The sequence below is a fragment of the Raphanus sativus genome, chromosome 5 (genome assembly GCF_000801105.2).
Source record: "Raphanus sativus cultivar WK10039 chromosome 5, ASM80110v3, whole genome shotgun sequence".
Lineage (NCBI taxonomy): Eukaryota > Viridiplantae > Streptophyta > Magnoliopsida > Brassicales > Brassicaceae > Raphanus > Raphanus sativus.
Genome location: NC_079515.1, coordinates 8,221,779 through 8,234,874, shown reverse-complemented (window position 1 = coordinate 8,234,874; position 13,096 = coordinate 8,221,779). Strand labels below are relative to the sequence as shown.

Below are 13,096 nucleotides of genomic sequence, written 5' to 3'. Positions count from 1 at the left end.
ATAGGGCGATCTTGAAGAATCAGCCATTGAAATTGAACAAAAACCACTCAAATTGTATTAGTTTTTATCTTTCTTGATTCTACTGCAACAACAATCCCACAAAGCATTACTGTGTAAAGTGTAAACTAAAAGACGAGATGATGCGAAAAGAAAACATCCCCAGAAACTCATAAAAATATAAAACAGGACAAACACAGCAACAGAAGAAGAAGAAGAAAAGAAAAGAAAAAACTAGCATGCTATAGATCAGAAAGAAATGAACAGATAAAAAAAACTGTACTGAGATTCACTTTTTCTTTTCCGCTGCTTGATCATCTTCTTAGAGCAAGCAGTCCAGTAATGGGGGATCTTTCTTGTGTGTTATAAGTCTTGTGAACAAATCGTCTGACAAAACAATGCCAGCGGTTCAGTAAAACAGCAGTTAGAGAACCTCAAAACTATCTTTAGACAAGTCATGAACAGGCTTACTTACTTGCACTACCTATTGGTACTTCTTTTCTTTGCTTACGGGCATCATCATCGGAATCTTACTTGAGAGACTCCGAATGACTTTAGAAGTCGAGTTCAGTTTCTCGTTAATGTGGTCTTGGTACTTCTCGTACACAAGAGGAAGAGAAAGACTGAGAAGAATCCCTGTTATAAGATAAAACAATTGAAACAAACGAGAGTTTATACATTAAACACACCAGGGTGGTCAAGGTTAAGACGAGGCTCACCAACATAGACAAGAGTGAGGGAGTTGATTAACGTCCCCACATAGGATACAGCCCACAAGACCAAAGACATCTATTTAACATCAAAAGCCAGCAAAAATATAAAAAAGATTTAAAAGAAATAGTTTTATGAAAACTAAAAAAGAATAAAGTATAACCTGAAGGAGACGAATGGGATTTCTAGCAATGGTGATATCACTTGCAATTGACAGTACACGATTGATCAAGACCCTAATATCATCGGCAGCCTTGACTGCAAACTCCTCAGGGATCTCCATATTGGGAACTGGTGGTAGAGGTCTGAAACAAAATCATCAGTGGTATCATTAAATGAGTCAGTTTCTTATAGAAAGCAGAAACTCAATTCTAATAGAGTGAAATTAATATATTAACCAAACAAGAAGCTAATGCGATATTCTCTCTATATTACCGGTTGAGAAGTGAAGCAGACTTGGCCCATAAGAAGAGGATGGCAACAAGGAGAAGCAGAACATTGGAGACGAAAGACAAGAGATTGTAACCAGCTCTCTCAAACAGAAACCAAAACACAGTGGAAGAAGCTAACAAGATGAATGCACCACTCCGGTTTCTCCATAACAGCAAATCAGCAACTGCACACCCCCAAAAAGAAAAAAAAAAAGAAAAAAAGGAAACTCAAAACTTCAGATTCAAACTGACACTTCCATGTCCGAACGATTCCTAACTGTTTCCCCTAAATTCATCAAATTGTTTAAACCAATTCATAACTAATGATCCCCCAAATGCACAAAACCCTAATAATCTGGAGAGGATGTAAAAGAAAAGAAAAATTAGAGCTTTTGTGATGATAACCCTAAAGAGGAAAGAGATTTTGCCTGAAGCACCACCGAGAGATTTGTGAACAGAAAGGCGTGCGGAATCATCATCTCCCATGGCGATTTTATCAGTTAGGGTTCTTTCCGCATATAACTGTTTTCAAGGCGAAAGATCGATCAAAGCTTTTGGATGAATAATCGTGCCTCCTTTCTTTCTCTTTCTAAACCACCAGAGATCAGAGCTTCTTCCTTTACGCTTCGGCCACAAAGTTTAATTAAAGTATTTATATTATTGTATTTCCTTTAGTTTTCTCTTTTTGGTTACCTTTCTAATTAAAAAACTAAGAAGCCTAAAGATTTCAATTTTTTTTTCATTTATTATGATTCAAAAATCACTTTGACTTACGATTCTTCGGTTTTCAAAGGTAAAACATACTGCAGTTCATTTCAAATATTAACAAAAAAAAATATAAATATATAAGTATACATAATTTTCTTTTATTGTTATCAGCTGCGATACCGTGTAGTTCATTGCGTAACTATTCAAAACTTCAAAATCAACCGTTCAAAATTCTAATTTACATTATAAATTTTGAATCTATTTTATGAATTCATGGATGATTTAACAACTAAGGGTCATGAAATTTATGATTGTTTATTTTAGACATATATGTTTGTCGACTCAGATGGACTATATAAAAATAAAAATTGATGTTTGTTTTATGTTAAAATGGGAATCATCCAAATTCAGATGAAAATGAACATGTCCAAAATAACAAAAGATAACTTTGTCCTTTTGCAAATAAAACAATTATAATAAAATTTAAACAAACAAATAACCTTGAACTATTTTCTTAAAATTTCACAAAACGATTTTTTCTATTAAAATAGAAAAGTTCTATTTTCCTCTAACTCGTAAAATTATATTTTCCTACTAAAATCATAAAACACATTTTTCACCAAACTCGTAAAAATTTATTTTCTCATTAAAATCACAAAACAATATTTTGCGCCAAAATTGCAAAACAGTATTACCCACCATACAAATCGTGTAAACATAACAAAAAAATGTATCTTTCACCAAATTACAAAGCACTGTTTCCCACCAAAACTATAAAACTATATTTTTTTTCTAAACTCTCAAAATCGGCACTCACATTTTTTGGGAAAATCACAAAATTATATTTTGATGCCAAAATCATATTTTAGATAAATAATAAAAAGTAATATAGATAAACAAAAAACTAAAATATAGTTAAATTAAAACAAATATATCTAAATCATATGTTTAGTAAATTTATTTAGATAGAAGTAGAAATGAGCAATCGAACAAAAACTCATTTAGATGAACATGAAACTAATGATCCCAAAACATCTATATGGATCATTTGCATGGATCATCTAAATGAAAATGACATATAAACAAATGAACATGCGAATGCCCTTTTTACAAAAAAAACAAAAAACAAATGAACATGCTCTCTATTATGCGCGTAACAAAACAATTAGAATAAACCAAGGTAGAAGAAAATAATGGGTTCCTCCAACTAACACAAAAGAACTTCAAATAGCTTATTTTTAGAATTTTCATACTTAATTAAATATAAATAAATTTTAGTTACCAATGCATTATTTTGTAGTTATCTATTTTCGCAATCTTTAACCAATAAAAATTTAATAAACACAATTATATTTTTATAATACTTACAAGTTACCATTAGTTAATGCATTGATATATAGATCTATTATTTTTATTTTTTTTTGGCTAAAATTTGGTATTTTTTTCAAATAATTTTTTTTCTAATGCATGGATCTTGTCAGAGGGGAGGAAGTACATAGTAACATATAAATGCTCATATTAATATTTATTCTTTATCTTTAGGTGAAAAAGACAATAACATAAAATCCACATTTAAAGCAAAAGTAAACATCAAATGATACACAAAAGCATTCACTTCTGAACCATTGAACAAGACACCACAAAACATACATAGGACCCATATCACATTACTTAGTTACTCTGTTTCATTTTGTAGCTGTTGCAGCCTCCTCGACCAGATTGCTCCCGGCAACATCAACCACAAATCTGTAACGCACATCGTTCTTGTGAAGCCTCTCAAAAGCAGTGTTGAGCTCACCCATCTTCACCACTTCAATTGTCGACGTAAGACCTTTCTCTTTGCAGAAAGCCAACACTTCTTCTGTCTCTTTAATGCTCCCAATAAAGCTTCCTGATATCACTTTCCTCCCTATCATCAAATACAAACAAAACAAATGGATCAAAACTTTGCTAATTAACTAGAGATCATTAATTTATTCATTTAAAACAAGAAAGACTAACCAAGAATGATGAGAGGGGTGAGGAACTGAAGAGGAGTGTTAATAACACCCATGAGAATCAACTTCCCGTCGAGTTTAAGACAAGCCAAGTAAGGCTCCAGTGGGTGAAACACCGGTACGGTATCGATGATATAGTCAAGAGAATCTGCGATTCTTTGCATCTCTGCTTGATCAGAACTCACTACGTAGTCGTCAGCTCCTAGATGATCCATTGCTTCTTCTCTTTTCTTCTCTGACGAGCTTATCACTGTCACGTGATGTCCCATTGCTTTAGCTATCTTCACACCCATGTGCCCTACTCCTCCTAGCCCTAGGATCCCTCCTTTGAGCCCGCTTGACATTAGACCGAAGTGGCTCAACGGGCTGTACACAGTTACTCCGGCGCAGAGCAGCGGGGCAGCCTGTTCCACTGGCATACCTTCGGGAATCTTCACGACAAACCTTTTTGAAACAAAGTTGGCAAACATGAGATTACGTGTGGAGCAAGAAATAGATGCTATTTGTTTTCTTGTGAGACAAGAAAGGTTTATTTGTGTATGCTTACTTCTGATTGACGATCATAGTGTCTGCGAAGCCACCTTGAGTTGGTTTGCCGTCGGTATACACATCGTTGTAACTCCAGATCCTCTTGTTACAGTACTGTTCAAGATCTGAGCTGCAGGGGTTGCAGCTACCGCAGCAGCCGACGATGACGCCGACTCCGACCACATCACCTACGGTGAACTTGCTCACATCTGATCCCACTTCAACCACTTCACCTACCACCTCGTGTCTGTATATCAAAATTTATTTGTAATTTTATAACTTGCATGGTATATAGATAGATAGCTATTGTACAAATTCCACATTGACTATATTAATTGAAATTTTTTGAACAGTGAAGTGTGAGACAGGTTGTAATGTTTGGACTTTGGAGTTATCTCTATCTAGCACGCTTAGAAAATAACAAAGTTTATTATTTCAGTCACATGCAAACAATTTTTCACCTGACTCCATAGAAAAGATGGATGTGGTTCCTATTAAGATCTGAAACCATATTGTTTATGATTGAGATATAAACTGAAGTCAATAGATAATTATGAGATCCATTTTTAACCGATAAAAATAAAACTACAATTCATGGCAAAGATATTAACACCATAAACAAAAATAAAAAAAGAGCAGAAAAAATAAAAGAGGAGAAGAGAGTCAAATAAGAAATTACCCAGGAACCATAGGATAGTTGGACATTCCAAGATCATTTTTAATCTGGTGAATATCAGTATGGCAGATTCCACAGCATATAACCTTTATATACACATCAGCTGGCCCCGTGCTCCTATTAACAAATCCAAAAATCAATTTTCAACACAGAAACAAAAAACGTTCAATAACTCTTGAAGAGATAAAAAAAAAAATCATATTACTTCAACCTAAAAAAAAGTCTCATAAAAGAAGAAGAGAAGCCCTTTAAAAAAAAAAGAAGAAGAGAAAATAGAACCTCAGAGTGTAGGAGTAAGGAGAGAGAAAACCAGAAGGATCTCTTGCAGCCCATCCCAAAGCTTTCTTTTCTCCAACTTCTACACTTCCCATTTTTCTAGTTCTTTCTTGGTTTCTCTGACTTTTTTTTTGTGGTTGTTGTTTATACTAGTCTTGCAGAGAAAACTGTTTTGTGAGATGTATCGACGGACTACAAAAGGCACGTATTGGCATATGTATATAAAGTACAAAGTAAATGGGGGAGATAAAACAGTTGTTCAATAATAACAAAAAGGAATAGTAAAATACGGATATTATTTGATTTTTGGTGTGCATGCCTTTTTTAATCGTTGGCAAAAAAAAAAAATCAGTAAGCTCGACCAACCAAACCTCTTATTTTTTTTTCGGACCAGTGGTACAACCAAACTACTTATATACAATACAAATTTATAACTCGAGAGTGATGAGTAAGGGTTTGATTGGCAGAGCATTAGCATTAGCATTATGCTCTTTATTATCCAATCAACATTGATCACAAAAGCATTTAGAAAAGCATTTATAAGATGCTAATGCTCTCCAAATGCTTTTTGCTCAATGCTCTCATATGAAGCTTTTGAAAGAACATTTGCATTTTGAATTTATATATATTCAAAAATAATTATATGTAATTAAATTATGTGTGTTTAATAATATAAAAAATATGCTTATAATCAAAAATAAATTTATATTTAAAAAAACTAAAATTTGTGATTAATTATTTTATTTTTTTTAAATAACAATATTTCACATTTAAAATACAATAAAATTTATATAATTACACATATCATTCATTATTTTTAATAAAATACAAAAAATAATATATATTTATATATTATAAAATAAACACATTTATATTTATAAATAAATAAATTATATGTCATAGATTATTTTTTATGATAATATTATATATGGATCATTTATTTCTCAACCAATAAATAAATAATGATAATTTTTATATAAATTAATTTTTAAAATTTATTTATTTTATTTAATATTATCAAAATTATTTTTTCCAAAAATAAATTTTATTTTTAAATAGTTTTTTTTTATTTTTTAAACAACACAATTTCACATTTAAAAATTAATTTAATTTATAAAATTAAATAAGATTCATTATTTTTAATAACAAATATATTATTAATATATATTAAAATTTAATATATATTATTTTAAAATAAATATATTATATACTAACTTTTATGATAATTTTAAAATTGTATAATGCTACTGCTCTACCAATCACTTTATTAAAAATTTTAGTGAAAGCATACAGCTTCTTCAGCATACTGCTTCTACAGCATTCTGCTACTGCTTCTTCTGTACCAATCGAGGCCTAAGAACGGAGATAATCAAACCAAATGGAAGAAATCTGGTTTTTAGTTTTGATATTTTTCTTTTATAAAACCAAACCAAAATAAAAGGAGTAAATTAGTTTAATTTCAAACCAAGAAAGAAATCAAAATACAATCTTTTTAATATCTTCCATTAAGAATAAAATTACATTAGTGGATATAGATGTAAATAAAATCTGGACCACAATAGTTGTTGAGAGGAAAACATAGATATAAGCAGCATAACAAAATTTGGACATGCATATATAAATATATATATATAGAAACAAATATAAACTAAATGAGAAAGTTACATTAAATAAATAAAAACTCAATGAGAAAGAAATATGACACCATAAGTTTAGGTGGATATTCTTTTTTCCTTATGCAATAAAACACAACTCTATTAGCTTTTTGGTGGCGTGGCTGGACACATGTTTGCATTTCTAATCTTATTCAAAGATAGATCTTACTTTAATCAAACTGTCAAACAGACCATACAACTTATTTACAGAGTTTTAATTGCTGGATTGTCTTACAGATTTACTAAAAATAAAATTGTTGTTGCAGTTTAAATTTATTATATAAAAATCGATCGAAAGTATTAACTTTTGTGGAATTAAGACGTAAGTATTTTTCAATTAGTTAAAAGTATTTTAAATGACTAAATAAAATAAAAGAAATAATAGAGCAAACATCGATTGTATCACTGGAAAGGGGCGTTTGATCAAGGATGGAGTAGGTACTACAAAAGTGAGGTTGGTGAAAGATTCGACGCTACTCTTTTGTTCTTAGGCTCGTTCAATCAGATAACGCCACGTCATCGAACAGTTTTTTAGACAGGGTAATCCACAATTATTCTTTACATTTTTCAATCAAAATTAATATAAAAATAGTATAAAAAACTAGCCAGTCTTTGTTAGGTTAGGTATAACTACTGGTATTTTATATTCATAGCGTCACCCCCTTTCGTTTTCCAGAGGTAAAACAGATTATTTTTTGGTGAACAACTTAATATTATCTAAACAATGATATCATACTAGTTTAATTATATTTTATTAGATTAATAACAAACTAACCTAACCAAAGTATCTATACCAGTAGACTATAAAAGTGTTCATCTGGAGTCAAAGGAAACCGAATCTATTTTGATAATAAAAAACATTAATATGTGTGAAAATAATCATTTATCTTGGTATGAGAGTGATTCAGGTCCAAAAGGGACACAAAGCACGTACTATAAAGCTTTGGTTACAAAAAAATGAAACAACTGATAACAAATCTAACAAGTTTCGACTCTAGATTTCAACAAGTTGAAGCTTAGCTGCATATGAGTAGGCAACGGAGCATCGAACTTAAGGCTATCGATATCAGAGATATCAGAATCTGAAGAAACATGCAGTTTCTCCAAGAGCTGATAGATGTTTGGCAGATCAATTTGCTTAGAATGGAGATGAAGGTGTGGCTGTTTCGAAGATACATCTCCACCTTCCATATCCAGGCCAAAAGGAGACGAAGATGATGGCTTGGTCGGGGTGTTTTCTGAAGAGACAAAAGGTTCCCTGGTTTTATGAGCTTGCCAACCGTATTTGTAGTCCCCGAGTATCGGTGTTCCTAGAACTTCTGCGCAGTGTACACGGAGCTGTTGCAACGGAAGAAGATTATTTTTAAGAGAGCAGAATCAGAGTGAAACTTGAGAAACTGAATGTTTTTTAAGAGACCTGATGTTTTCTGCCGGTTAAAGGACGAAGCTCCAGCCATGTGTATCCTATAAAAGCAACAATGTGCTTAAAAATCAAGGCCAAACCATTTGATTCTAAGTTTAGCTGAAACGATACAAAAGTCATGTATTACACTAACCATGTGGTGAAGATTCGACCACTCGGTACTCAGTGATAGCATGCTGAGTAGAAACAAGTTCTCCGTTGTCATCAACTGTGATACGATCAGATTTTCCATCATCCACAACAACCTACACAGGCAGGCAATCCACATATGTTTTAGTAAATAATTTTACTCCAGTAAAACAAAACAAATAAGCAATGGATTTAATGTACACAGACAGACCAAACCATCTCTTAGAGCGAACCAAAGTGGACAAAACTCAGACGGGTGAAACTTTATGATAGCTGAAAACAGAGTGTAAACTCACCTTTCTGAGTGGCGCTGAGATCTGTCCCCTTTGACGTCTTGGACACCCGATCACGAGTGCCAGATATTTCCTTTTCAAGGTTTTTATGTTCTTTTTGACACCCTAAAGCCATTAACACCGAAAGAGAAAATCAATGTGGATTTCTCAGTAAGAAAAACTTGTGAGAGAAAGCAGAGAGGAGTTACATATGCAGATGCACCAGATGTTTTCTCGCGGAATATAGAATGAAGAAGTGTCGCAGCCGTTTGTGTTCTTCCCAACACCAAAAGTCCACTACAGTCTCTGTCGAGTCTGTGCACCTAAATACATACACCACCATTCTTGCATAAGCCAAGAGTTTCATAAACTTCTTCCGTATATACTAGGACTTTAAAAGAAAGCCCTGATTTGCTACTAACCAGCCGGGGAGATTCTGACTTATCAAAAGTCAAGCAAGTGGCAGCGAGTTCATCGATGCTGGTTTTGACCCCAGTCCCTCCCTGTTTAATAGCAAACGTCTATTAGCTTTCACAAGCTCCAAAGAACACGATGAATCATCAGAAAGCATGAAGAAGTATACATGACTTACTTGAACAGCCATACCATGAGGTTTATTCAAGACAATAATGGCTGGATCCTAGCAAATTAATTCACAGTTAAAATCTACCAATCTATATAATTTTTCTTTTAAAAGAAGATACCAAACCAAGTGTATAGAGAGTTTTAAAAAGAACCTTGTACAACACTAAACTGCAAACGAATTTGCGCTCTTCTTCACTGCAACGAAAGCGTTCTTTCTTAGCAGGCGGCGGCGCATCATTGCCTACAGACAAAGGAAGGTAAATTCTATCTCCTACATTCAATGACTCCTTGGCTGCCACCTTCGATCAATATCAATACCATCAAGACAACATCAGCTTCTTAAAAAAAAAAAAAAAAAACAGTTCTTGTCCTAACCAAAAGAGGAAAGAAGAGCTAATTTACCCTTTTAAGTTGGCTTCTTTGCAGTTCATCACCGTCACAACTCAAAGGCACTTCTCTTCTAACCTGAATCACATTTTACAAATCTCTTATCATTCAATCTCCAAAAAAAAAAACACAATCTTTAGCTGAAGAGAGACACGGACCTGTCTTAAACGAAAGAGTTTCTGTACGAGGTTTCTAGGTAGGTCGGGACGGCAACGAAGAATCCACCTCAGCGCCGTCGTTGAGCCTTTGGCGACGGAGTCTCCGTCGAAAGAGAGCTCCTTTCCTACCGCGGCGGCGTCTATGGTGGGAGAGAAAGGAGGCAGAGTTAGCCATTTCCCTCTCCGATCATCATCGTCATCATCGGCGAGAGCTGAACTGTAGCTTCGAAGCTGATTAGCCGAATACAAGGCTCTGATCGGATCTCTGTAGGCGGCAGATATAGTAGGCGGTGGGGATCGGAGATGGCGACGGAGGGTCGCGGTCGCAATTCTCCAATTGGCCATTTAGGGTTTTGTGGGTTTTAAGGCACGGAAAGCTGTTTTAGAGTTTTTTTTTTTTTTGTGTGTGTGGTTTCTGTAAACCGGTAGCTGTTCTCTAATTTCCTTAACCAAACAGTTGAACCGGCTTGATGATAATTTGAATGGAGTCTAGTAAAAGACTTGAAGGATTATAATTTACAAATTGATTTCGATTTCTTGTTTGAAGGAAGGAAGTTGGAACCCAGTCAACAAATATCTCACGTTACAAATTGATTTCGATTTCGATTTCTTTCAAAAACTGCTACAATTTTTTTTAAAAAAATTTCTAACCATAAAATCATTAGTTTCTTATATATCTACAAATTTTATAAATATTGTTTAGTTTAAATTTTTGATAATTATACGATTTTATATCATTTTTAGTTTTTAAAAATTGATTTAATATATTTAAACAATAAATAGAGATAGAAAATACTATCTAAGATTATAATTTAAATATATACATATATATATATATATATATATATATTCTTCAATACATTTTTAAATAAAAAATCATTTTATCTTAATTTAATATTTAACTAAATCAAATATACATTTAAATATTGGTAAAAATAATAATAGACTTTATTTTTAAATATAAATTAAATTTTTGAAAATTTTTTTACTGCACACAGGGTAGGAAAAGACCTAGTAGTTATTATCTTTAAAAGTAGTTAAATTTGTTTATTAGATTAATAATTATAAACTAATATAAAATTAGTCAAAAATATTTAAAAGTAAAAGTTTTAAATTAGATAATTCATTTAATAGATATAATAAAATCAACCAAAAAATAATTGATATGTTGGATTACTTTTAGTTGTTTTTTGGTCGACAAGAAGAAAAAAGTCGGCTTATGTTGCGAGAAATGTATGTTGGACTGCAATACCGAGATTAAAGAGTTGGTTCCATTCGGATCAAAGAGTTGGGAAGGATAATTAAGTCAAACTAATTGATTTTGGAGTCGCTACATTCGGATCACTGGCCAGTTCTTGATTATTTTCCAAGCTTGGAGGGAGGGAGGGTTTCTTTATCTATCTTGGTCATGTCATTTGAGCAGAAATTTCATTAACAAGTGGTCTTGTCTTTGGAATAATTAGGATGTGACGGTATATACATATCAGAGTAAATATTTACTCTCAATTCAAATTTTACTCTCATTTTCACCTTTTCTGCCAATCATGTGAAATAAGTTTTCCACCAATTTACTCCAAAAATGAAGGTATGTAGAGTAAATTATTACTTCACTTTAAACAAGTATAACGTTTTACTCCATTTTTTTTAAAAATATTTCTTCTCTTTCTCATTTCATTTTCTACCATTTTACTCTGACATTAACCAATCACAGACTTAATTAACGAATCTATGTATTTCATTAAAATCATATTAAACTCCCCAATTCATGTAAAATCATATAAATAGTTATTAAAAATAAATTCATTTTAAAACTCTAAACTGAATACACCTTTAGAAATTTCAATTTAAATAATAATTTTGTATGAATGTTAGTTTGGCACTAGGAACCTAGAATTAGAATCTTTCAAATTAAAATACACAACATAGGCATTATCTTTTTTTTTTTGAGAAACCTGAAATTCTTTCAACTAGAAGAGTCTTACACTCCCACAGCAGGGGGAGAACAAAGCGCAACAGACAGAGCTGATTTAGCTAGTAAATCAGCATCACAGTTTTGTAACCTAGGGATAAAAGAGAAAGAAAGAACATCAAAGTAGGAACTAAAGTGATAGATATCAAACAAAATGCCATACAATCCTGGTCTCGAATCCTTCTCCTTCAACAGCTTGATGAGGGTGAGAGAATCAGATAGAACTACTAGGGATTTAATGTTTGAAAACGCAGCCGTCATGACCGCCAAACGAACCGCTAACGCTTCAGCCATTAGCGCAGAAGAAACGAGCGTCCGAGATTCAGACACTCGAGGGAGTCGTTCCACGGAGGAACCGTCATAGAGACAAGCCAACCCGCATGTACCTGTCAAACTATTCCAAGCCGCATCCACATGACAAATAGCTCCTGAAAGATCAGTAGGTGGAGGTAGAACTGAGACATTTCGGCCTAAGCTAACAGATGCCTCTGGGACAATCAGGCTCTTCGCTTGCGCATTCTGCCATTCAAGAGCATCACGGATGGATTTGGTAGCAATCTCTATCGCAGAGAATATGTGGTTTTCGAAACAGCATTTGTTTCTAGCCTTCCATAGGTTCCAAAGAACCCAAGGCCACAATGGTATAAATACACCAAGAGGGGGGAGATTACGAGCCGAGAGGAGTGATGAGATAAGCAAGTGAATAGATGGTATGAGTGTTGAGGGTGCGGCCTCCATCGGGATCAGATTCCATACCTGTATAGCCACAGGGCAGTGAAGAAAAACATGCAGATCATCTTCAACACCATTACACGATTTACAAGGGAATGAAGTGATTCCTCTTGTAGCTAGGTTCTCGCTGACTGGAATAGCTTTACGGGCCAGCTTCCATAGAAAATCCTTAAGCTTAGGAGCAGTATGAACATTCCAAATATTCTTCATCCAGTCGAGAGGGGGAACTTGCAGAGCAGTATCAGAAATTGCAGTAGCCATTCCAACACTGTAGCCTGATCGTGTATTATAATTTCCAGTCTTATCGGGGAGCCAAGCGAGCTTATCATAAGAGGAAGATGGAACCCAATCAACAACATCTCTAGAGTTCAGTTTTAAAAGACATTCTCGTTGCTTTTGACTTTTTCTAAAAACTAAGTAGGCATGCAGGTTTAGTTCTGAACGGTTGAAATCTCACAGTAG

General features: G+C 33.4%; 3 protein-coding genes across 3 annotated transcripts; all 3 read right to left on the bottom strand.

Moving 5' to 3' along the window:
* Positions 1-32: 32 nt before the first annotated feature.
* Positions 33-1,758, bottom strand: LOC108862538 (reticulon-like protein B11). Its single transcript, XM_018636698.2, has 6 exons — positions 1,568-1,758; positions 1,144-1,324; positions 872-1,013; positions 717-786; positions 473-633; positions 33-384 (listed from the first exon to the last, which is right to left on the bottom strand). The coding sequence occupies exons 1-5, from the start codon at positions 1,623-1,625 to the stop codon at positions 482-484; spliced, it is 603 nt and encodes a 200-aa protein (XP_018492200.1). The 5' UTR covers positions 1,626-1,758; the 3' UTR covers positions 33-384; positions 473-481.
* Positions 1,759-3,339: 1,581 nt separating this feature from the next.
* On the bottom strand, positions 3,340-5,629 carry LOC108856788 (cinnamyl alcohol dehydrogenase 4). The gene is made up of 5 exons (XM_018630674.2): positions 5,328-5,629; positions 5,052-5,165; positions 4,392-4,619; positions 3,849-4,288; positions 3,340-3,756 (listed from the first exon to the last, which is right to left on the bottom strand). The coding sequence occupies exons 1-5, from the start codon at positions 5,417-5,419 to the stop codon at positions 3,533-3,535; spliced, it is 1,098 nt and encodes a 365-aa protein (XP_018486176.1). The 5' UTR covers positions 5,420-5,629; the 3' UTR covers positions 3,340-3,532.
* A 2,216-nt stretch (positions 5,630-7,845) lies between these two features.
* LOC108857434 (RNA pseudouridine synthase 4, mitochondrial) lies at positions 7,846-10,304 on the bottom strand. The gene is made up of 10 exons (XM_018631422.2): positions 9,934-10,304; positions 9,791-9,853; positions 9,541-9,687; positions 9,396-9,443; positions 9,226-9,306; positions 9,013-9,126; positions 8,828-8,929; positions 8,536-8,647; positions 8,397-8,443; positions 7,846-8,317 (listed from the first exon to the last, which is right to left on the bottom strand). The coding sequence occupies exons 1-10, from the start codon at positions 10,276-10,278 to the stop codon at positions 7,958-7,960; spliced, it is 1,419 nt and encodes a 472-aa protein (XP_018486924.1). The 5' UTR covers positions 10,279-10,304; the 3' UTR covers positions 7,846-7,957.
* Between the last annotated feature and the right edge of the window lie 2,792 nt (positions 10,305-13,096).

Coding starts and splice junctions, on each gene's coding strand:
- LOC108862538 (XM_018636698.2), bottom strand. CDS start 1,625: ATGGGAGATGATGATTCCGCACGCCTTTCTGTTCACAAATCTCTCGGT. Junction 1,325..1,567: donor ATCTCTCGGTGGTGCTTCAG/GCAAAATCTCTT, acceptor GGGGGTGTGCAG/TTGCTGATTTGCTGTTATGG. Junction 1,014..1,143: donor TCTGCTTCACTTCTCAACCG/GTAATATAGAGA, acceptor ATTTTGTTTCAG/ACCTCTACCACCAGTTCCCA.
- LOC108856788 (XM_018630674.2), bottom strand. CDS start 5,419: ATGGGAAGTGTAGAAGTTGGAGAAAAGAAAGCTTTGGGATGGGCTGCA. Junction 5,166..5,327: donor CCTTACTCCTACACTCTGAG/GTTCTATTTTCT, acceptor ATTTGTTAATAG/GAGCACGGGGCCAGCTGATG. Junction 4,620..5,051: donor AACTATCCTATGGTTCCTGG/GTAATTTCTTAT, acceptor TTTGATATACAG/ACACGAGGTGGTAGGTGAAG.
- LOC108857434 (XM_018631422.2), bottom strand. CDS start 10,278: ATGGCCAATTGGAGAATTGCGACCGCGACCCTCCGTCGCCATCTCCGA. Junction 9,444..9,540: donor GCAGTTTAGTGTTGTACAAG/GTTCTTTTTAAA, acceptor TTAATTTGCTAG/GATCCAGCCATTATTGTCTT. Junction 8,444..8,535: donor GGTCGAATCTTCACCACATG/GTTAGTGTAATA, acceptor TTGCTTTTATAG/GATACACATGGCTGGAGCTT.